General features: G+C 38.0%; 2 protein-coding genes across 2 annotated transcripts; one reads left to right on the top strand and one right to left on the bottom strand.

Annotated features, from left to right (window-relative positions):
- Positions 1-1687: 1687 nt before the first annotated feature.
- Positions 1688-17444, bottom strand: ITM2B (integral membrane protein 2B). Its single transcript, XM_034426888.3, has 6 exons — positions 16429-17444; positions 11107-11235; positions 8654-8854; positions 5870-5980; positions 4413-4563; positions 1688-2339 (listed from the first exon to the last, which is right to left on the bottom strand). Exons 1-6 carry the CDS (start codon positions 16558-16560, stop codon positions 2251-2253), a joined length of 813 nt encoding a protein of 270 aa, XP_034282779.2. The 5' UTR covers positions 16561-17444; the 3' UTR covers positions 1688-2250.
- Positions 17445-17836: 392 nt separating this feature from the next.
- Positions 17837-24170, top strand: NUDT15 (nudix hydrolase 15). Its single transcript, XM_034426891.3, has 3 exons — positions 17837-18589; positions 22112-22308; positions 23312-24170. Exons 1-3 carry the CDS (start codon positions 18447-18449, stop codon positions 23446-23448), a joined length of 477 nt encoding a protein of 158 aa, XP_034282782.1. The 5' UTR covers positions 17837-18446; the 3' UTR covers positions 23449-24170.
- Positions 24171-25347: the final 1177 nt, after the last annotated feature.

Genomic DNA, 25347 nt, shown 5'->3' with positions numbered 1-25347 from the left:
TCACTATTAATCCCAGTGTGATCATCTTTATTCTATCACTGTTAATCACAGTGTAATCATTTTATTTTGTCACTCTTAATCCCAGTGTAATGATCTGTATCTTTATTTTCATTTATTTCCTTCCCAATTCTCCAAGTTATCAATTTAAAAGGCAAGGATTTTTAAGTTTATTATTCCTTTACATATAATTCATATTCAAAGTCCATGTAGTGTCTCTTTTTTCTTTTTTTTTCTTTCCAGATAGTGTCCAATTCAAACGTTCCTTTGAGCCATTCCAATTTCAGTCTTTGTTCTCCCCGCTCTTCTTGCAATCACGTTCTAGTTATATAAACAAAACACTCCTACAGTACTTCCAGAATTTTTTCATGATTATATAAATAAGCTTAGTATGATACTTTCTTTCCACCAGCAGATGTCTCTCCCCAATTCACAAATCCTCCAGCCACAAAATATCCCTTTGTAAATCCACAAAAATGATTATTTCCTCTTCTCCAAATTAAATCCTTTTGTTGTTTAAAGAATACTTCTCTCCTTTTTTCTTGTCTTGTTTTAATTTCATCCAAATCCAGTTTTAAGTCCCGGTGAAAGGTTCCTTTTAAGGCTTTAGTTTTAGTTTTAAAATTCCTTTTCTTCCTTCGCTTAGATTCCCAAGTGCCAATTAGTCGTTGGGACTTCTTTCAAGCTTTTAAAAGTTTTTTCTTTACCTTTGAGTTGGCCAATTACTTACCCAGTAACAATACTCTGTTCATTCTCCACTCCTGCTCACATCTTAATCCGGTTGCCCCAGCTTGTAGCGGACATAATGGCCGCCTCCCCCACCGTCAGCTCAAAGAGCTGTCTCCGACCTTCCGAGGAGCTTGCTTGCTCCTCTTTGGTCTTTTGAGTTGCCTCTCTCTCTCCCCCGTCCCTCTAAGACGGTTCCGGTCCGAAGACTCCCCCGACAGCAGTTTGTCTGGCTGGATTTTCACGAAGCCCATCGGAGCTTCACTATTTTCCAGCCAGTATCACACGCTTCCGGTTCCTGACCTTCAAAGTTATGAGGGTGTTGGAAAAATAATTTTGTAACCAATGCCCACATTTACGACCTTCACCCCATTCCTTTGTCATATGATTACCATTACAATCAATCCAAATTTTTCTGTGCCTACCTTGGTTTTTTTTCCCGTTGCAGAGTGGAGAAATTAGGGATTACAAGAGAATAAGCATGCGCACTGAGGAATACACAACAAAAGCAATGCACTGTCATTGCCAGCTGGAAGCACTCCATTCAAACATATTCCCAGTGTGCACTTGCTTCCTTCTCTTGTAATTCTTTTCTCTCCAATCTCTTCACTCTTTGGAGTGGGTGGGGGAAAAGCCACTTTTGCATCTCTCCTGTGCCTGACTTGTTTCCTCCACCTTGCATGCAGAGAGATTGCCAGAGAACGGATTTCAAGAAAAATCCATTCTTTGCTTCTTAAATACACATTTAAATGATAAACCCCTAGTAAAAAAAAAAAAAAAAACCCAATACTTTAACATTTACTTTTTTTTTAAAGTGTTTCATTTCTACTCTAAATCACTATTACAAATAAATTTAAATAATTCCAAGACTTAGTAACCTAGTAATTATAAAAATTTAACTCCAGTAATTTCTAAAATACAATTCTTAAACACACAGTTCATGTAAAAGAACTTAGCAAAAACATTTACACAAACAGATTTTTATTTATTTTCTTTTGCATACACTTAATTTATATACAGGTCAATAACATGAAATTACTGCTGGAGTTTGTACAGCAGACACCTATATTAGCACAGCCAATTTGAAGTGAATTTAAGTGTGACTGGAAACACAACAAATTCCATTTTTCTTATAAAATATTTCTTAATGAGCTGTAATCAGTAATAGTACTAATACACTGTTAAAAACCTCAAAAGTTGCAACTGATCTATACATTTTTTAGCTTTTAACTAGAATTATTTTATAGAATTTTTTGGTAATATTGGATGCACAATTTATCTCTTGATAGTTCAGGATTTATTATGTGAAATACACTAACAATATACAGCTTCTATTCCAGCATAAAAAATAAGATTATACTTCAAAATATGACAAAGATGTTTCATGAGATTAAGTAATTGGATTACTTAATCCAATTACAAGCTATATAGGCTTGTCTATTCTTTACATAAATGATAAAAAGAAATCACTGCATATAATAGAAATGATAAACTGAAGTATCTTAATTTTTGTTACAGTAGCATTCCTTATTCTTCGCAAATAAGCGTTTCCATCACAAATCTGTTCTCAAAATGTCGAATTATCCGGCAGTTACCTGCTTCACGCTTGTGAATACCTATTATGGGAGAATGAATAAAATATTAAGTAATTTTATAAAGAAACTATACATTGTCTTGTATGGAAAAATATGCATTGAAAAAACACTGTATATTTTGTTAAGTATGTAGAGCAGCTCTCCCATTTAAGATCTAAATTAGTCTCTTGAATACAAGAAAACTCTGCAAAGAAACAGTGACCTTATTCTGTACTGAAATGACAGGCCGTATGGGAATTCAGGTAATCCTCATTTGATAATCACTCACTCAGTGACCATTTGAAGTTCTAATGGAGCTGAATAATTGGTGTTTACAACCAGTCCTAAAAGTTTTGGTCATCAAGGCACTCCATAGTCATATAGTTGCAATTTGGGTATTTGGCAATCAGTTGACATTTACAACAGTTGAGGTGTCCTGCAGTGACATGACCACCATTTGCGACCTTTCCTGCCATCTTGGCAAAAGCAAAGTCCATGGAGAAGCCAGCAGAGAAGGTTGTAAGTCGCTTTTCTCAAGGAGCTCCGCTATGAGATCCCAGGGATCTTTCACTCTGTAGTATGTGCTCACACTACAGCACTCCCTCCCACATACATAGCTGTACTCAGTCAGCACCACAATACCTTGACCACAGTCCACACATACTCATACAATGTCACAGAATCTCCTATTATTAACAACGGGAAGACAGGTGAGCCTAAAAAAGAGCATTATGGATTTTCTTTCTTTTTTTTTTTAAGCACTGTTCTCAACAGAAAGTATATCCAAATTTTTCCATCTGCTATCTTCACTGGTTTCTTATTTTAAGTGTGTATTGAAATTTGTAGAAAGATACTAAGTTTAAATTTGTATTATGAAGAGGTTCTATCAGTTTCCATTCACTGCACAGATTCACTGGACTCTTGAGTGGACAAAAGATGCATGAATTTATATCTGTGTAATTGGGAATAAGCCTCATGGAGCACTGTGGACTCTGCTTTGAAGTTGCATAGCACACCCTTCAGACTCTCTTTATCTCACAGAGAGAGATCAAATAAATAACTTGATTTAAATAATTTAAATATGTAATCAAATCTTCAATTTTAATTTCAGGTTTCTTCACTATACTGTCCTAAGAAATACTGTAAAATAAGGCATTCTATCTAAATATACTGGACATTTTCAAACTTCCAATGAAATACTTTTAAATACGTTTAAATGTCATTAATGTTGGTAAGTTAACCACATGCTTAATTTATCAAAGTAGTAGTACATAACTTTAGGTTTGCCAAACATTTGTGGGAAAAATGTACAAAAATGTTTTAATACATGAAAGTAATATTAGTAAAATTAATACACCACTACACCAAATAATTTAGCCACAGGTATAGCATCATTTCTTCTTATAATAGAGTATATTCATAATTTATTCAGAACCGTTTTTTTCCAACCAGAACATTGTGCTAAGCATAAAATTACTGACATTGCAATCTGATGTGAAATGTTCAAAGGCAAAAAAATCTGTTTTAAAGCTTTGCATATATTAAATATGCACATCTGTAATATTAAAAATTAGGTGCTATAAGAGGCATGGATATTTTTATGGACATTTTTATAATATAAGTAAATCCTCATGTAAAATCCGCTTATTAGCCACTCTCTCATGTTATAATGGTACACCAAGTTGTAGCCTTCCCAGAATCACATGATCACATTTGGTGACTTACTCACAATTATGATGCTGCAACATCCCATGGACCTGTGATCACCACCTGTGACCGTCTTTGCTGGCTTTCAACATGCAGTCAATCGGAAAGCCAGCAAGAGGTTGCAAATGGGTAAATGCAGGATGCTGCAATCACACAGAACTCGCCAAATTCCAGCAACTGTTGTCACAGATCAACATGGTCACACAATGTCATGACTTATGACCATATTGCTTAGTGATGGTGTTCCTGATCCCAATTAGCATTGGTAAGAGAAGACTGCATGTACCAGATTTTATTACAATGCAGCAAAATATATACAGACTGAAATATTAGTTTTGCATAGTTTCATGTGGAAACAAAACATTAATTAAGGCTATCTTTATTATCTCAACTATGTTTATACCATACCTTTCAGTACTTCCTTGCGCTGCAATTTGTAAGTCTCTTTATCACGACAAAGGTGATAAATGAAAAAACCCAGTTGATCCACATTTTCAATGCGGTCAGTGACTATCATCTGCTCATGAATCAAGTATGACTGTGGCAAGTATGTTCCAGCCTACATGAATTAATAGAATCATGGAAGAGTTTAAAAAAATATTAAATATGTTGCATTCATTTTCATTTAACTTCTTTATTATTAATTCAATTTATATTATATCTATAATTTTGCCTCTGAAGAATATGGATCTTAAGAAACAGAAAGAAAGTAGCCTACTTCCTACTTTTTCAAGAGCTCATAGTTTAAATCATGGACTGAAAAGTTTGTCTTTTAAAAAATACTTCCAGGATGCCAACTGATTTTTAAAATCCAAATGGCATACCATTAAGCTATTCAAGGTCAATATTTTGGGTATACTACTGCTATATGGTACTCAAATGTGTAAGAAGATGTCCAGCCTGTACTCTTTCCAAGCTGTTTCTAAAAATAGCAAAATAAAGAGCTCAGCTCAGGGCCCATGGCAAAACTACAATGCTTAGGGTCTCAAGCAAGATAAATTCTTTGGGATGATCCCTGTGGTTCATCTTAGCCCTGAAGAATAGATTTGTACCACCCTGCAAAGACAAATTATGATCTGTCAATATTAGCTTTACATTATTTACTTTAGGCTCACAAAAATCTGAGCAGAACTCTAAAGGAAGGTCTGTAACTTATATCATCTAATCAGTCAAGGCTCAAATCACCCATGTCTATAATAAAATTCTCCCATCTTCCTTGACTCTCCCTGAGTATTTTTTCTTTTATGATCATGCATGCTTCATATAAGAGACTTTTTTTCCTCTGACCCAATTATGCATCCAAAAGGGTGACAATTTAAAGTTATTTCAATTGTTCAAATGAAAATGTTATTTATTATTTCAAATACAAATATTGAATCTATATTCCATATTTTATTAAAATGTCCACTCTACACACAATGGCAATTAAAACATATAACTCCAATTTGTCACTTTAAAGGAAATCAGTACTCTCCTTGTAATGAGGAGAGTACTGATTTCCTTTAAAGTGACCGATTTCTCTATGGCACTGGCAAAATTATTACCTGTAGCTTTAGCCCATGGGAAGCAGTTGGTGCCTTTTTTATAGTTTTGGTCACCTTTTATGTAATTTATGTATATTAATTTTTTAAACTTGTCTGTTTGATGTTTGTTCAACCATAAGTAAAGAACAAATTGCAAAGGTCTGGTTTTGTTCGGAGGGGTTATTACTAAATGGGTTTAGTGTAAGGTAGTAAAAATGTTAATATAAATACCATAATGGGATAAAACTAGGTTCACAGTCATTCTAATCAACTGGGACATAAATTAGCTTAATAAAGATAAGGATTACTGAATACATAAAAAAAAACCTATTTTAATCTTACTTTGATGTTGATCAGCAGTTCTAAGAAGTTTTTAGGTGGCATAACAACTGACGTATTCAGAGGAATGACATAGCACTTATTCAGGCTGAGGTCAAGATAAGCTGTAAGTCTCTAATAAAGAAATGTTATGAATCTCTTAATAGTATTAGAATATGTAACATTGTATATGACTTAGTGTAGTATACTGCTCTTTCAAAGACAAAAATTTAAATACTTCAGGTATCATTTATTCCATTTCAGTCTCTAGTTATTAAAACATTATTTTCTGATAACAAGAAAAAAAGAGAATTAGCTTAACTTCTGGAAAGTATTCCAGAATAGTTTTCTACCTCATATGTTCCAGATACATTTAAAACAGTAAATACAGATCAAAATAATACATGATAGGTATATAACAGAATAACAGAGTTGGAAGGGACCTTGGAGATCTTCTAGTCCAATACCCTGGTCAAGCAGGAGATCCTAGAGAAGACAGACAAAGGTCTGTCTAGTCCAGTGGTTCCCAACCTTTTTTTGGCTATGCCCCACCTAAGCATTTTTAAAATCCTGATGATTCCCCCTCCCCATATCACATATAATTCTTACTATTCAAAAAGTGAACTCCTACTCATGCATAACCAAGCCATTAACTTGGTTTAAACAAGGCTCCAATTGCCCCCATTAAAAATCAAAGTGCCCCCCTGTGAGGCGTGGGGCCCACGTTGGGAACCACTGGTCTAGTCTCTTCTTAAAAACCTTCTGGAGGCAAACCATTACACTGATAAATTCTTCTATCAGGAAATTTTTCCTTAGTTCTAGGTTGCTTCACTCCTTGATTAATTTCCATTCGTTGTTTCTTGTCCTGCCTTCTGGTGCTTTGGATAATAGCTTGACTCCCTTTTCTTTGTGGCAGCTCCTCAAATATTGGAACACTGCTATCATGTCACCCCTAGATATTTTTTCACTAGACATACCCGATTCCTGCAACCGTTCTTCATATGTTTTAGTCTACAGCTCTCTAATCCTCTTTATTCTTCTCTGCCCTCTTTCCAGAGCCTCAACATCTTTTTTTATATTGTGGCAACCAAAACTGGATGCAGTAATTCAAGTATGGTCTTACCAAGGCATTGTAAAGCAGTACTAAGACTTCATGTGATCTTGATTCTATCTCTCTGTAATGCAGCCGAAGATTGCATTGACTTTTTTGGTGGCTGCAGCACACTACTGGCTCATATTTGAGTAGTTGTTTACTAGGATTCCAAGATCAATCTCACAGTTGCTGCTATTGAGCTACTTTTCACCTATTCTACACCTGTACAATTGGTTTTTCTTGCCTAAGCGTAAAACCTTACTTTTCTCACAATTGAATTTCATTTTGTTAGATAGGGCCCAGTATTCAAGTTTGGCGAGATCCTTCTGGATCTTGAGTCTGTCTTCTGGGGTGTTGGCTATTCCTGCCAGCTTAGTGTCATCTGCAAATTTGATAAATTCCCTTTCTATTCTCTCATGTCGATCATTTATAAAGATATTGAAGAGCATGGGCCTAAGACAGAACCTTGGGGTACCCTACTTACTGTCTTCCATGTACATGTAGTTCCATTAAGGATTACACATTGAGTGCGGTTTGTCAGCCAGTTACAAATCCATCTTGTGATGATGCTGTCTATCCCACATTTTTCTAACTTACTAAGAAGTAGGCTGTGGTCTATTCTGTCAAATATCTTACTGAAATTAAAAAATATCATGTCCACAGCATTCTTGTGGTCCACTAATTTAGTCACTTTTTCAAATAATGAAATAAGATTTGTTCGGCATGATATGTTTATGACAAACCCATGTTGGCTTGGTTATAACTTTGCTTGCTTCTAGGTGTTCTCAGATCTGTTGCTTGATTATCTTTTCCCCTTTTTTGAAGATGAGAACCATGTCAGCTCTTTTACAGTCTTCTGGTATTTCCCCCGTGCTCCAGGATCTTTGAAAGATATGATTCAGTGATTCTGAATCACATCCGCCAGCTCCTTCTGAACTCTGGGATATAATCCATTTGAATTTGAACTCGTCTAGAGTGGATAGGTGTTCTCTTATCATTTTCTTGCCTACTTTAATTTGTATTCCTAGTCTGTCTTTTACAGTTCTGGTTTTGGTAGATTGGGCTATTTTTATATTTTTTAATATTATTATATTAAAATTTTAGTGCAATATATCACAAGTAAAAGGTGGGAAAGAGTGTCCTTCGTAAACTCTAAATAGTATTAAATGTTTCAGCCTAAAACTAACCCAGAAAAGGCACATTGTTTTTAGAAGCTTGGATACAAGCAGTCTTTTGCTTGTTCTTACATCATTAAATTATTTCTTCACTTGTAACAACCGAAAATTCAGAACTTTGCAGGCTTTAATAGCAATACCACTTAGACTTATACCGCTTCACAGTGCTTTACAGCCCTCTCTCAGCCGTTTACAGAATCAGCATATTGCCCCCAACAATCTGGGTCCTCATTTTACCCACCTCGGAAGGATGGAAGCATGAGTCAACCCTGAGCCAGTTAGACTCGAACTATCGAACTGCTGGCAATCAGCAGTCAGCAGAATTAGCCTGCAATACTGCATTCTAACCACTGCACCACCACGGCTCTTTAAGCAATTTACGCAGTCCTTTTACTTCCTCCTTTACTTCTGGGACCTACCTTGGCTTTCTTTGTGCACTTAACAGTATATATACAAATATAACAAAGACACCAGAAATAATCTGTAACTTCAAACTCCTTTCCCTGCAATTACAATGTTATTCAGAGCATTATTCCTTACCCTCTGAAAATCATGGACAATATCAGCTGGATCATTGTCAGCAAATTCTGGAACTGGCACACTAATGAACTCAACATCCTCCTCTTGAAGGATCTGGATACTTTCTTCAATTATCTGATAACGAGCTGAAGCAATTGTATCTGAGTCAGTTAGGGTTAAGCCATCTTCAATATACTTAATTCCACAGAAGTAAACATTTTCCTAAAAAACAAAGGTAATACACCTTAGCCAATGCAAAAGAAAGCAGAGTTCATGAATCTTGTAGCAATATATATCCATCCCCACCTCATCACTGCTAAATCTCAAATCCGGAATACTAGCCACTCTATTTTTAAGTTTATTAGATAATATTATAGTTTATTCAGAGCAGAATTTATCATCAGAGGAAGATTACTATCTATCATCTGAAAAGAGATATTGTAGTTTGAACTTACAACTTTTTGTACTGGCCAACCATTAAGTAATAATTACTACAAAACCTCAGGTTACCTTCATACAAATTTCATACATATTTGTTTAATTATTAAATGAACCACTGTTGACTACATTGGTGTTATTCGGATAAGCATAACCATTTTGGTTTTGGTTCAGACAACACAAAGAACAAAAATTAAAAATGAGAATCCATATTGTGGCTTACCACAAAGGTGAGCATTCTGTAGGCCACAAAAGATAACTAGGTTTTAAAATTGCATCAGCAAAATTTGCCAAAAAAGGCCTAACTTTCACTATATTTTTTTCAACTTTTAAAAATGAGAAAGGAGGTCCATTGAAAGACAAGCTATTTCCCACCAGTAAGCTATCTCCAAACAGCCAAAATTGCTGCTTTCAATCCAGTTCTTGCCCATTTTTGCCATTTGTGGGATTTTTAAAGGAAAATGATGATTAGGAATGATAGTATCAACTATCCAGAACATCTGCTGGTAAATAAGATAAAAACTACCAAGCCCCTTCAGAAATCACCCAGGCCTCTGAGTCAGACTATTTTGTATCCATCAATCTAAAATTGACCAGAGAATGACCAGTTGTTATTTGAAATTCTAGATAGCAGCAGCTGGAAATTCTGGTTGCCTTGGTAGACATAGAAATTATATTTTGAAATTCAGGTCAACCACTAGCAATAATAACATGGCCAACAGAATCAGATTAAGATGGCACTGAGTAGCTTAATTTAACCAACCAACATTCTTCAGCAAGTCATACATATGCACTTTAACTTTATTATGGTGAATATTGTCTTTCTTTTGCTAATGTACAAGCAAACTATGAGCAAAATGAATCACAACTTATTTTTAGCTCTAGTCTAGACTAATTGTGTATGAAATCACGAAGAAACAAACTCTATTTTAGCCCAATGTGTTGTACAAACCAGCCCACGGTATTAGTTTGACTATATGCAGTATACCTAGAAAATTATATTAATTCCATAAGGATGTTTAAATGAAGATGCCACCAGGCTGTTCAGATCGAATACTCAAGACCAAAGTGCCAAACTCACCATATCACATTGCCGTCATGTGACATACCGTGACATTTTTCCCCTTCATGCTCAAGATAATTTTATATCCTGTAGTCTTCAATTAACTTTCCAACATTAGCCTGGTTTCCTATAGCTAGTGAATTCAAAGTTCTTGTTAAACTGCACAGGGGTTCACAGCAAAGTAATGATACAGAAAAAATAATGCCCTAACAAAGAGCCCAAACTGCTACATCCAGAGAAGTAACCTTTCTAGGCAAGAAAGAAGAGCTAGTTAGCTAGCTGTCCTTCTGAATCTGGCTGACAAAGAGAGGCAGTAGATAATCTTTTTCCTATCGTAACACTTGGGAGAAAAAGGACAGAGGTCCTGGTCACTGTTAATTTCTCCCTTAGGTTTGTATCTAAGCTTTAAAAATAAAAGTGCTTGGAACTGAAAAATATGCTGCTCTGAGTGTCTGAAGGGAAGGCGAGATAAAACATCACAAATAAATAAAAACACTTTTCCTCTCTCTCTAATATAAAAACTGAACAGCTTACATTTTACCCATTACTTTAAACAATTTCCATTTTTGATATACAGTTAATATTTTATTCAGGTTAAATATATATTGAGAACATTTCCTCTGGAGACAACTAACAGTACATATATTTGCCATTTGCAACATTGCTAACTAAAATCAGTAAGAAACTTCAACAAGTTGAAAAACTTTTACCAATTGAAAACTAAGGAGATAATCTAGTGTTTAGATAATCTAGATTTTGTTTTCACAGCAGGAACACTGGCAAATATTTCCTATTATTAAGCTTAAATCCAAATGTATTTATATAGTTTATGTTGTATTGGAGTTAATTTTCTCAAATTTAAAAATATTAAAAATGAATTTTATATTAAGACTTAAGCTGATAAGACAAGTTGGACAATTCCTAGAAAGTTAACAACAAAAACATTCAAAGCTTGGTCATATATTCATCTTACCTGAATATGAAAATACTTATACAGATAGGTACCGCCAAGGATTACAACAGCAAGCATAAAAGCTAATCCAAAACACATACACCAGCACCAAGCTCTTCTTTGTCCAAGAGGCACCACTTCTGCTGGATCCTAGAAAGCCACACAGAAAAAAAGTAATCAATAGTGAGGTATATCCAGCTACATCAGTGGTGGGTTGCCCCCGGTTTGCAAGAACCGGTAGTAAAACCGGCGGGAGGCTCCTTCCACTGACCCAGACGTCATCATAAGTGATCTGTACAGGCACGATGCGAACCGGTAGTAAAGGTAAGTAGAACTCACCCTGAGCTACATCATGTAGGTATAATGTAATCCCCATTTGTGTCCATGCTATGTGAACAGGCTTCCTTTCCTATCTTCTTTTCCACCTTGAACAACCACCAAATCTTCCACGGAATCCCTGAACTCCCTTCTGGAGTGGCAGGTGGAATTCTAATTCAAAAGCTATTCCATCAGCAAAAAGAGGTTTCACTTATTTCTACCAAGGCCACACATCTAATTATTTTTTCCAGGCAGTTTTTAATTATTAAACAGAAATTTATTAAATTTACTCAATAAATATAAAATAAATTTATTAAATTATTAAACAGAAAGCACTTGTGTGAATGCTGTTTGTTGACTTCAGTTCAGCATTTAATGCAATCATCCCTCGGCATCTAGTATACAAACTGGGCATTTTAGGCTTTAATACTCCTTTGTACAGCTGGATTCTTGATTTTCTTACTGATAAATATGTGCGAGTTGGGACTAATATTTCTAACACCATTTTCTTGAGCACAGGTTTTCCTCAGGGCTGTGTCCCAAGTTCATCCTTTTTGACCCATGCCTATTGTGCTAGGTTTACCACTAACCATATTGTGAAGTATGTGGACGATAGAACAGTAGTGGGCCTTATTCAAGATGACAACATGGTTACTTACTGCAAGGAGGTAGAGGATTTAGTGAACTGGTATAACAAAAACAGCCTCATTTTAAACACAGAAGAAACTAAAGAGATCATTATCGATTTTAGAAAAGGCAGGTTCAGCATACCTCTACATATTAATGAGTCACCTGTGGAGGTAGTTAGCAGCATCAAGTTTCTGGGTGTGCAGTTATTGAGTAGGCTAGCTTGGTCGCACAGCAGTGAGACACTGGTGAAAAGGGCACAGCAGCTGCATTTTCTACATCACATGAGAAAAGTTTATCTTCCTTCCCCTGTCCTTCCCACTTTCTATAGAGGGATGATCAAAAACATCCTGTCATATTGCATTATTTTCTGGTTTGAAAGTATTACTGCTTCAGACAGGAAGGTGGTGCAGAGAGTGGTGAGGATGACAGAAAAGATAATTGGTAGTTCACTTCCTTCTATCCAGAATATAGCATATAAGCAATGCTTGAGCAGACTCTGCGGGATTGTCTGGGACACTACATTCTCTTCACAACTGGTTTTCCTTGTTAGCTTCTGGGAGGAAGCTTCGTAGTATCCAAAGCAGAACATCTAGATTCAGTCACAGTTTTGTTCCATATAGCATCAACCTTGTGAACTCTCAAGTTTCCTTTTTCTGCTACATATTCAAAATGCACAGTGATTAATATATACTGCTCAAAAAAATAAAGGGAACACAAGCAGAAGACATCCGAGATCTGAATGAATGAAATAGCCTTATTAAATACTTTGTTCACTACATACAGTAGTTTTGTGTTCCCTTTAGTTGTTTGAGCAGTGTATAAACTATTGTAATGAACAAAGTATTCCACCGACCAGTTCGTTCCCACAGAGAGGGCCTCCTCAGGGTGCCATCAGCCAAGTTATGTCGGCTGGCGACGCCCAGGGGGAGGGCCTTCTCTGTGGGAGCCCCAGCCCTGTGGAATGAACTGCCCCCAGAAATTCGTAAGATCTCCGACCTCCGGGTGTTTCGCTGCGCATTGAAGACCCTGTTGTTCTGTCAGGCCGGACTATCAACACAATAGTTTTAAATTGGGGTATTTAAATTTATTGGGGTTTTAAATTTGAGCCACTTATTTAATTATTTTAAATTTTATATCATTGTTTTGTCTGTGTTTTTAAATAGGCTGTACACCGCCCTGAGTCCTTCGGGAGAAGGGCGGTATAGAAATAAAATAATAATAATAATAATAATAATAATAATAATAATAATAATAATAATAATAATAATAATAATTATCTGTTACAGACATACATACTCAGTGTGCAGATATCTACAGTGGCTGAGATACTCAAATTACATGGACAGGAAATTGGGAGCACTCTAAATAATGGGTTATACTATACAGATCAATCTCAGACAGAATGAAAGAATTTTAAAATGTATCAGATGATGTAGATAACATCTTCAAGATCAGCTCCTAATATTGTAGATGCATCCATGCAAATTTCTTGGCATGCCATTGCTTTCCTCCAATTGTTTAATTTCCTAATTAAACTAACAGCTCTGGAATTTCCTGGACTAACTACAGTTAGTCCTGAATTTACAACCACAATTGAGCCCAGAGTTTCTGTTGCTAAGCAAGACAATTAAGTTTTGCCCCATTTTATGACCTTTCTTGTCACAGCTGTTAAGTGAATCACTGCAGTTATTAAGCTAGTAACACAGTTAAGTGAATCTGATTTCCCCACTGACTTTGCTTTACAGGTCATAAAAGGTGAGAGGAAGAGAAAGAACGAAAGAACAAGAGAAAGAGAGAGAGAGAGAGGAAAGAAAGACAGACAGACAGACAGACTTCTGTGCCACCGTCTCTCCTGTCATAACAATTACATGACTCTTTTTGTACTTACTTGCTAGATGTCTGTGAGCAAAAAAAAGTTTTCATAATTAATGTCACTACTGCTTTATTTAGAAGTCTATTATCTAATAGAATTTTCAAAATGCAACAACACATTTATACTTACTTTAAAAGTCAGCAGATGTTACATTATTCTTTATTAAAAGATATTGTAAACTAGTAACATGACATATACAATTGGAAATGTGCTTTTAAAATACACTTTGCATATGAAAATTATATGCACATTAAAAAAGATGCCATATAACAATGAAAGAACCAAAAAAACCCTCCCAAAAACATCAGTGGAAACCAGTGTCCTGAATGAACCTGAATCATGTAAGAAGTTTGCTATATCTCCCAGGCAAGGAGCTCCAATGAGAAAAATCTGCAATCAAGTGAGCAACCCCTGACAAAGAATTGGGACGGCTCTAAGACTGTCATAGTTAAGTTATGACAAGCACAAAGCTGGTTGCCCAAGGCAGCTTCTGAAGGGACCTGAAGCCTTGCAGTATCATCACCTCAGAACATTCCATTGCTACTGCCAGCCCTAACTGGGAAAGTTTGCACCGCATGGATGTACACGGTATGCCAACCAAATTTCTGTTCTTTTTCTAACAAGGAGAAAATCTTGAAAATTGGCTCCTGGATCTTGGTCACAAACAGATAGCCCTTCAACTGCATTTCTCCCCTGATCATTCAAATCTGTGTTGATATTATACAAAATACCTACACAGCACACCAAAATTAAATTAAGCCACATGGTCTTATTCATGCAAAGCAGATTAGTCTCTTCATTCACAAGAATTCTTGGATTGCTGCTCTTTCAGCAACACCATCAACAGGGAGAAAGCAATAGACCAATGTGACTGCCCAAGTACTGATGGACAGGCAAAATCCAAAGAAAAGAGATAGCAATTGCCTGAAGCCTCTTCTGACCTGTTGTCTCCTGAACAACAAATCTCTTTCAAAAATATAGAAGAAATCCTAGGAAATCCTTCCTAGGTTCCAGGAGTAAGTTTCATGCCATTTTTAATCTCTTACCCATCAAGACTGACCCACAGTTTTTGGACTAATTTGAACTCCAAATGGTCACTGTTGCAACTCTCTTTACATCAGATGGTATACTTTAGGTTGATGTTAAGTTATAGTATCTGGACAAAGGACAACCAAGTGTTTCAATGAATACTTTGTTCACAAACCCACACTTAATCAGCTCACTTAAAGAACTAAAAACTGCACACATATAGCATGCTATGCTTTGATAGTTTTAACAAATTTGATTTCCCCTTTTGGTTGATAAGCTTTTCAAGGTAGCCCAGATAAGAAGCAAGACAATGAATACTAGCTCTGTATTTATTGTAAAGTTAATTAACAGAATCCTGTAAGTCTGAAAGTACTTCTCCTGTCCCCTACTTTTACTCTCTCAAAAACTAGGCAGGATCCCTTCTGCGACCCTTTCTCCACCCCTCTTTTGAACTCAGATTTCTCTTATCAGACCACTGTCTAAGCTCCAGATCTTCCTCCTGTCTTCCATGGTCAGTCCCAAGGAACATTACAGGTTAAAATGTTGTATAGTACAAACCCAGCACATCTGGTTAGTTTATGGTTCAATGTACTGCATAGATCCAGATAATGGGTTATATAACAGGTATTGTATGATCAGTTATACTGGATCTGAACTGAACTGAACTGAAATCCAAAATCACAATCTTCAGACAAGCCATGCCTGAGTCAGTTTGGATGCCTGGCAAGTGCCTACAATTTTTATTATTGGTTTACTTTTGTCTTCTTCCTGGGGCTCAGGGAGTAACTGGAACAGGTTACCCAGAGAGGTGAACAAGAATACCAATTTTGAAATCAATTGCCATTGCCCTTTTATTGGTATCTGCATCCAGTGTCAAAATATGATATACTTTTTTTCCCCTAAATCCCAGGTCAATCTAGTCTTGGGAGTTCCCTTTGATCTCCTAAGTACTAATGTTAGTACTAAGTACTAATCAGGCCCAACTATTTTAGGTTCACAGCCCAAGCTCCGAAAAAGATGATGTTATGCAAAAGAAAAACGAAAGGCCTGCGCAACTGAGATAAAATATGCAAATATAAAGAGAGGCCCGCGATGTTTAAAGGCTGCTCACGCATCAGCCATTTTAGATTCATAAACTGATCTGCCAAAATTTAGGTAATATTTCACTTTCCCATAGTCGCGCTCCGAGGCAACTCTTCAAGCTAACGCACATTAAAAACCCATGAGAAATACACTCCTCTCGAAAGCCCCAGCCGGTTTAAAGCTACTTCCGGAGCCTCAGTAGGCCCTATATATGAGCGAACCCCCCCTCCACGCCTCAGTCCCTCCTTGTTGATCCCATCTTTCTCCTTCCAAACTCGGCGCTGCCCTTCTCGATTGATCTTTTAGGCCGCAGCTTGCAAGATAAGCTGCTGCTCAGCGCTCGGGAAAACCGCCCGTTTCTGCTGCTGGCCCTCGGCAGGAGCACTTGCTGGCGCCGGACTCCTCCTCACCTTTGTGTCTGGGGGCAAGATGAGCACTTGGTTGCTGCAGCTGTTTTTTTCATTCTGCCCCACTTCCTCGTCCTCCTCCTTCTTGGCTGCGTCCTTCTGCGCCAAGGCCGAGTTAAACGAGACCTTCACCATGGCTGCAGAAAGCTCTCGGCTAAGGCTTCAGAAGAGATACCAAACGTCAGGCTGCTGCGGCGAAGGTGGCCGATCGGGCTTCCGCCTCCTTCCCGCCGAGTCCCAGGAGCAGAACCGGTGCAGCTGAAGGTTCTGCGCGGCTTCCCTTCTCCTTCTCTATCGCCCTCAGGTGCCGAGCCTGCCCGACCGAACAAGGGAAACCGAAAGGCAGGTAGAGGATTCGCTAGGGCGGGAGCCAGCCAGCCAGCCAGCCAGCCAACTCAGCGTCGACAGCCGGATCGAGCAGCCAACCCTCAGCCGCAAGGCAAGCGGGAACCAGACTCGACGGGCCAGAAGTCGGAGCTGCTGCGCAGGAAACCAAAAGCTCCGGCAGAGCGCGAGCCTTCTGAGGAAGTTTGCCCGAGGCACAAAAACAAACATGACCGCAACTACTCAGGTTCGCCTTCATTCCGGTTGTATCTGAGATGCTAACTTGAGCACGGCGCTAGATTGTGGCTGTCTGAAACTTGGTGAATTCAGCTGGTGTGAACTCGCTGGCTTAGGTCGGCAATTGCTCATAAAGCTCACTTGGTTCCGACCATACTCAATGTAATCTTGAGCTACTAGAGGAAATAAGGCAACCATGCCTTACATCACAAAATGTCTCCTAAATGCATTCACCTTTCATTTTACTCCCACGGTCATACACAGGCTCATATCCCCCTCCAGGGTTTTAATGCGGATATTTACTTCTACTAAAATGAGCCATGGCTCAAGGCACTTTCTGCTATTACAGATGTGCTCATCTTTGGCTAAATAACTGCCTGAACTGTAAATTAAAGACCAGCCAGTTAGCTCAACTCCTAGTCAAGACACGGACATCTTTGTTTCCCTCTGCATATGTGGGAGTTTTTCTCTTTTTCTGCCTGGACAAGTTCCCAGAGTTTTCTTGGCAAAATTTTTCAGAAGCGGTTTGCCACTGCCTGCTTCCTAGGGCTGAGAGAAAGTGACTGGCCAAAGCTAATCCAACTCAAGGACACCTGGTTTCTAGCCTTGATGGTGTTAAGTCCTCGCACTTACGACTCCGCCCGAGCCAGTCGGCTACAGCTCGTTCCTGATTGATTAAGACTCGAACAGCAAAAGAGAGGGAAAATGTAGCCATCCGATTGGTTCCTCCGTCTGACAGCTCCTCCATTTAAGCAGCTGTCAGACGGCAACAGTTCTGTCCGTGCGTTAGCTCGCGCGGAGTTGCCTTGTTCTTGTTAGCTGTTGGTGTTAGCAATAAACGTTGAGTTGTACCAGCCTAGCCTCCTTCCGTTCCTGCCTCCTTCTCCCGACAGAACAGATGCCTTAACCATAAACTGGCTCTCTCGGTCTAGCTTACCCTTCCATAATTCCCTGTGGCCTCCATCTACCTACTAATCAGGTTTGACCCTGCTTAATTTTAGCAAGAATAACCAAGGGTGCTTCATTCAGGATATCAGTTTGTGGCCCAGTGCTTGTGCAAATCCAGTAAATCATGATTAAGGTAACAAGGGGTACATTGCAAAGTCAGAGCTAGGCTCTTCATTTTAAAATGAAGTTTAGCGTTTTTACCCCTATTGGTATTATTTTGTGCTCTTTTACCCTGAACTGCACCCACCACCGCCATTGTTTGATTAGTAGATGTGTATAGTCAGCTTTTCTTTCATTCCCAGTGGACAGTTTAAGACGGTTTCTGTCCTTTTAAAAAGTTTTTTTTTTAATCGAGATAATAATTATCCTTCAAGAACATCTCTGCTACCAAATTGGCAGTTACCACCGGCAGTTGAGCCCTGAAAAGACCGCCTCTCCCACGCAGATTGGCTGCGCCACCGTCTGGCCGAGGAAGGCGGAGTTAAACCGCACATAAGTCTGCGAGACCGGCCATGGAGAAGCCGCTGCGCCCAGGGGTCGGAGTTGGGGTGGTGATCACGAGCCTCAGGCACCCTGGTTGCGTCCTAGTAGGCAAGCGGAGAAGTGTCGTCGGCAGCGGCTTCTTCCAGCTTCCCGGAGGACACTTAGAGTTCGGGTGAGTTGGAGGCGTGCCTCGTGATGATGTCGCACGGCCCGTTCCTCTTGCGCACGTGGAGCTGGCGGAGGGGCTTTGGCGGGTTACTCGGCTATTTTTAAGATATTTGGACTCCAGTTTCCAGAATCCCACAGCCAACATTCCGGGAATGGAAGTCCACACATTTAAAGCTGCAGTCTTTGAAAAACACCGGGATAAATAGATGGGGTGCCTTCTGAATGAATGCTCGGTTTTAATTTTAAAAAGTTGTAGGCTTCCTACACCTAGGGAGGGGAGGGAGGGAGGGATGGAAGGAAGGAAAAGGGAATTAGTAAGTAAGAAGTCAAGTCAGTCGTCATCAGTAACCGAATAACAGTTGGAAGGGACCTTGGAGGTCTTCTAGTCCAACCCCCTGCTCAAGCTGGAAACAGTTTTAATTATATGGAGTGTTATTGTTTTAAACTTTTATTGGTGGTAAAGCTTCTAGATTTTGGTTGCAAAACATCAAATGACAGTGGTAACGAATAGATATAGTAGACCAACGTTCGCTCTTTTTTGTAGCCCAAATCTGGTATTGCTGGTTAATAATTTTATTAAAATGGGGGATTTTAATAAATCCCCCATTTCCCTTCCCTTTGAAAATTGAGGGGAAGGGAAGGAAAGGCTTTGATCTGAATAATGGGATGTCAGAGCTTTGCTTGACTTTCTAGTGGCAGTAATAGTAACAGAATAACAGTTGAAAAGAATGTCAGAGGTCTTCTAGTTCAACCCCCTGCTCAAGCAGGAGACCCTATACCATTCTGGACAAATGGGTCTTCAATCCTTTCTTTAAAACTTCCAGGGATGGAGCACCCACAACTTCAGAAGGCAAGCTGTTACATTGATTAATTATTGCCATTGAAAATTTCTCCTTAGTTCTAGATTGGACCTCTCTTTGATAAATTTCCATCCCTTACTTCTTGTCCTGTCCTCATGTGTTTTGGAGAATTGGTCGACCCTCTCCTCTCTGTGACAGCCCCTCAAATATTGGAAGACTGCTATCTAGTCACCCCTGTCCTTCTCTGCATTAGGCTGAACATACCCTGTTGCTGTTCTGTGCAGTCTCATCTTTTTTGTATTGTGATCAAAACTGAATGCAGTATTCCAAGTGTGGTTGTACTAATGTAGTATAAAGCGGTATCATCACTTCATGTGATCTTGATATTATCCCTTGGTTGATGCAGCTTTAGGACTGTATTGGCTTTATTCAGCAATTGCAGCACCCTGCTGGCTCATACTTAAGCGGTTATCTACTAGGACACAGAGATCCTGCTCAAAATTACTGTTGTTAAACCAGGTACCACTTGTTCTATACATATGTATTTGGTTTTTCTTGCCTAAATATAAAAGCTTATTACATTTTGTTGTATAAGGCCCAGTATACATATCTGTCAAGATCCTTCTAGACAGACATGGGCATTCTATGGTCCATGGCTGTCTTTATCCAGTCCATGATAGTGGGGGGCGCTGCAGCAGCCTCATTGGTTTAGCCCTCCACAACAGTCCCAATTTTGCATGTGGCCCCTTGGGAAAAGTAATTGTCTACCCTGTTCTAAAGTGTTGGCTACTCCCCCCCACTTGATGTCTGCAAATTTGATGAGTTCCCCTTCTATCCCCTCATCTAAACATTTATGAAGATGTTGAAGAGTACTAGGCCTAAGACAAAACTTTGGGGTACCCCACTGTATTCTTCCCTTCATGTACATGTAGTTTCATTGAGGACTACATGTTGAGAGTCATTGGTTAGCCAGCTACGAATCAGTCTGGTGGTGGTGATGTCTACCCAAATTTTTCTATGTTGCCAAGAAGTAGGCTGTGATCTACTTGGTTAAATTACTGAAGTGCAATGTCCACAGCATTTCGCTGGTTCACTAATTTAGTCACTTTGTCAAAGAATGCAATAAGGTTTGTCTGGCATTCACAGATATGTTGCTTGTTTATCTTTTCCAGGATCTTCCCAAATATTGATGTCAGGCTGATAGTTCTGTAGTTTCTTGGATCCATTTTTTTCCTTTTTTGAAGATAAGAACCATATCAGCTCTTTTCTGGTCCTTTGGTAATTCCCTGGTGCTCCAGGATCTTTGAAAGTAGGGTTCAGTAGTTCTGAGATCACATCTGTTGCCTCCTTCAGAACTCTGTAATTCATTTGATCCAAGTGATTTGAACTCGTCTAGAATGGATCGGTGTTGTCTTACCATTTTCTTGCTTATTTTGACTTGCATTCTTATTCTGTCTCCTATAGTGTTGCCTTTGATAAGTTGAACTATTTTTTTCTTTTTGTGTAAAGATCAATGCAAAGAATGAATTCAGCAGTTCTGCTTTCTTCACTGCTGCCTGTCACCTCCTTGCCATCTTCTCCCATTAGTGGACTGATTGATTCCTTCACTTTTTTCTTGTTTTTTACATATTGAAAGAAATGTTATTATTTTTGACATTGTTGCAATTCTTAGTTCTGAGCCCTAGCTTTCCTGACCAGATTCACGCTATATGCTTTTTATTCTTGTCGTTTTTGTCTTTCAGTTTATCAGAGGTTTTTTTTATGCAGCCATGCTGGTTTTGTCGGGGACTGAGATACGTTTTAATGCCTTTTCAGAAGGCCAGGAAAGTGGGGGCTTGCCTCACCTCTGAGAGGGGAAATATTCCACAGGGTGGGGCAATAGCAGAGAAGGTTCTCTTCCTTGACCTTGCCAGTAGGAGTTTCTTTAACTGACAGTCTGAAACATATCTTCCCTTAACTGAATATGTGGGACGGGCTGATGTAATAGGACAAAGCATTTCCATAAGTAGCCTGGCCCCATGCCATGTAGGGCTTTATAGGTCACAATCAACACCTTGAATTGGACCTGGAAGTAAATTGGCACCCAATGCAGCTTGCGAAGCAGACGTGTTACATATATCCTTTGGACACCTAAAATTGCCCATGCAGCTGCATTTTGTACCACCTGAATCCTCCAGATACCTTTCAAGGTTAGCCTTATGTTGTGCATATTGCAGTAGTCCAAATTTGAGTTAAACAGCATAAATGACCAAGCAGAGAACCTCCATATACAGGAAAGGGCATAACTGGCACATAGATTGAAGCTGAGCAAAGACCTCCCTAGGCACCTGCTCTGACCTCCTCCACTGACTGCATATAAAGGGGCGTACCTATGGCCACTCCATGTTGTAGGGTTATAAAAGTACAATAAATAAGAAAAACAATCTGAAGCTACTGAAACACCAAATATTTTCCACTAGCTCCACATACAAAAAAGCTTTACACCAGTAAACAAATATTAAAATTATGCTACATCACAGAAAATGAATTAATGAAAATAAAGTGCTATTACTTCTTTATAATCAATTTCTTTGAGAATAAAGCTGACAAAAATATTCAGGCACCTTGTTCAGAGTTGATGCCTGCTGGTTGTCATATAAACTGGATTCTTGTGATATTTCAAACTGATAGAACCACTCTTGCTTTCTGACTAACTCATATTTCCTTCACTTTTCCTCTCTGTGCAGTGAAAGTTTGGTAGAATGTGCAGAGAGAGAAACTTTAGAAGAAGCTGCTTTGCATCTAACAAATGTGCAGTTTGCTTCAGTTGTAAATGCTGCCAGTTTAAAGGATAATTACCATTATGTCACCATCCTAATGAAAGGAGACGTTGATATGAATCATGAATCCGAACCAAAGAATCTGGAACCTGATAAAAATGAAAGTAAGTTTTTAAAAAACTCTGTATCCATGTTGTCTGCATATATATATAATGTGAGAATGGTTTTCTGCTTTTTTCATGTGAACATTTGTGTGTGTATGAAAGTGCAAATCATATCCCTTATTTGTTGATATTGTGTTTAGGCAAGGCTTGGGCTGCAAGTTTCTCTAATTTATCTTGAAGTAAACTGAATTAATTTCCAGGGTACTGAAAATGTGTCCCAGTATTATCTTTTGAGTTGTCCACTCAATATTTGTCTTTAAATTTCCTGTAACAAAATATCATCTCAAGTTGTAAGACTCCAAAATAATTAGGCAGGTTGCAACTCTGATAGTACACTAAAATGTAATAATAAAACAGGAATGCTTAAACATAGTTTTATGCAGAACAGTTTGTTTCCATCCTTCTGAAGATATCTTGGTAACAAGTACCGTATGAGAAACAAAATGCTGGATTAAGATGACCCTTAACCTAATCCTTCAGGGCTACTATTATTATACAGGGCTGGGCTTGTGCTTATGTGTGTTATTGAAGCAATAATTAACCATTCAAAGAGTTTGAGATCAGGATATACATCATTTTTGTTGGGATAGATTTGATGACTGTTAGAGATTGGCACTTACATTTACTGTCACCTGCATGCAATAGGTCTTCTCTACCTCTTGAGAGGTACCTACATTTTAGATGTATGAAAAAAAATTCTTTATAATGTTTTTAATTTTTATGCTTTTAATTTTCTTTTTAAAAATTGAACATTATATGCACCACTTGCAGCTGTCACAGCCATACGGAGCATTGTAAAATGATGAAATAGTTTTGTGTTTCTGGGTTAAAAAATCATTGTCTTTGTATATCAACACTGGGAATTTTAGACATTTACTACTTGCCAGTGAATTTCTTCCTCTATATAAACTCCCATTTCCCAATCTGACGTTACATCATCCTAGCAATCATTGACAGATTAATGTACTTCTTATGCTGAAACATTTGTTCTTTCTTTTTGTAGGTTGGGAATGGGTAAAATGGGATGAGTTTCCACCAGCCAATATACTCTTCTGGCCTCTACGCTGCTTAAGAGAACAAAATTATAATCCTTTCAAAGAAGAATTAAATCACCTGATTGGGTACACTGGAAATCTATAAGTTATATTTTCTGCATTTAAAAAATATATCAGTAGGCCCCTATGAAGAGACTTTTGTTATCAGTGTTATCAGACTTTTGTTATCAGTTGTACATTTTCTCTAAATACTTGAACTAACCTCTGTCAATAGTGCATGACTGGCAGTAATCATATTCCCTCCAAATGCTGTATTTTGGCACACCGCTTCACATATTTTTCTTTACAACAAATTTAATGCAGACTTAATGCATACTTGTGATACTTATGGTTTTGTTATTGGTCAAAGCAGCTGCAACAATGCATCCTATATTTTATGTTACTCTGCTCTGTAAGAAAAGATGATTGTATAGTAAAAGGATTATAGTTGTCTCCATAATTGATATGATCCAGTCTAATCACAAAAGGTCCATATTTTAAACTCTTCCCATTCTAATCCATTTTGCTCTGATTTAGGAGTACCACCATTGGAAAGAAAAATTACTACCAGCGTGAAAACCTTTTTTTATCATGAAACTTTTCCAATAATGGGAAAAAACATTAACATGTTTTTATGCAACTATATAACCCACATTGTGTTTAGTTTTCCACTAGTTATTTTTGCATGATACACTGAATCAAAATTTGTTCAGCCACATTAAAATATATTGTGTGAATTTTGCCTCTATGGTTAACTGAGTAAACCAGGAACTATGAAAATCCATTTCATGTTAACTGAGCCTTTAATTTTTTAGGAAAATTATTTTTTTTTAAAAAAAGCCTTTGATTTGGGGATATTTTAATTGGAAAGAAAAAAGAGAAGTTAGCACAGGACCAGATCCAAGAGGAAAGTGTTGTGTTTTGTTTTGTTTTTAAAAAAACTGCTGTTTTAAAACTGACATGAACATATTTTAGCAAGGGATCCCAGCAGGTAAGATAAAACAGCAAATATGAAAAAAACCATCCTGTAACCTGGAACAGTCAGGAATATGTGCCCAAGTATAACAAGTGAAATCTTAATCCAAACAGGCATGGTGAGTTCACAGAGTATATCAATTTAATTTTAACTTAATATAGAGAACTAGCCAATTCTGATTTAATCAATAAATGAGATTTTAAAAAAACCGTTTCCAAGATGTTTGTATCCATTCATATTACTTAGGTTTTCTTAAAATTTATCTCTTCCTCTAGTTCATTGGGAAGGCCAAGTCCTCAGCGTGCTACTGAAAAGCCAGCCCTTTCTTCATCATACTCTTTCTCTCTCTGACTGTCCTTAGCTTCTATCACTGATATTTTCCTTTGCCCTGCGTGGCTTCTGATGATCTGACACCATTTCTCTCTCCCTTTCCCTTGATCCCTCTTGCCTTCATTGTCTCTGTCCTCCAAGTTTGAGAACCAAAGTCATCTCCTGCGCACACTGGTTGCCAGGCTTAGGGCATGTTTAATGGGCCTAGCTTGCTGTTAAAAATTCAGGTTGTCTGCACTTAACAGTCACAATAGGGAGTGTTAAGTGCCAGCAAATCCATGATTTAGGGAGATGTTACATGACCTTATGACCTCAGTTCCCTCATATTCATTAAACAAGACTTGGTGTAACCACAATACATTCAGTATTTTTAGTGAAAACTTACTATTTTATATGTAAAAGCTATTTACTACTTACACAACCTGATTGTTAATGAATCCAGCTAGCAAAATTCATACAAAACTATTCTATACTCTCATGCTCCTTGTGTGCATTGGGCTACAATTCCCATGACAAAAAGCCTAGGAAGTGGGAATGCTAGTAGAGTATTACAAACGAATGCACATGCAAAGTAGCAGGCTGGGGAAGTCTCATCTAAATAATATTTTCTGATTTTATGCAATCTGAGAGATTATTATATCTAAAGTTAGCAGACTTTTACTCATAGAATGCTTATTTAATGGAGCTGAAGAATGACAT

Source organism: Pantherophis guttatus, chromosome 1 (assembly GCF_059756535.1).
Source record: "Pantherophis guttatus breed Tessera chromosome 1, ASM5975653v1, whole genome shotgun sequence".
NCBI lineage: Eukaryota > Metazoa > Chordata > Lepidosauria > Squamata > Colubridae > Pantherophis > Pantherophis guttatus.
The sequence above is the reverse complement of the archived record's forward strand: the minus strand, read 5'-3'. Positions and strand labels throughout refer to the sequence as shown.

Coding starts and splice junctions, on each gene's coding strand:
- ITM2B (XM_034426888.3), bottom strand. CDS start 16,560: ATGGTGAAGGTCTCGTTTAACTCGGCCTTGGCGCAGAAGGACGCAGCC. Junction 8,855..11,106: donor ATAAGTATTTTCATATTCAG/GTAAGATGAATA, acceptor TTTGTTTTTTAG/GAAAATGTTTACTTCTGTGG. Junction 4,564..5,869: donor AACTGCTGATCAACATCAAA/GTAAGATTAAAA, acceptor TAATTCATGTAG/GCTGGAACATACTTGCCACA.
- NUDT15 (XM_034426891.3), top strand. CDS start 18,447: ATGGAGAAGCCGCTGCGCCCAGGGGTCGGAGTTGGGGTGGTGATCACG. Junction 18,590..22,111: donor GGAGGACACTTAGAGTTCGG/GTGAGTTGGAGG, acceptor CTCTCTGTGCAG/TGAAAGTTTGGTAGAATGTG. Junction 22,309..23,311: donor GGAACCTGATAAAAATGAAA/GTAAGTTTTTAA, acceptor TTCTTTTTGTAG/GTTGGGAATGGGTAAAATGG.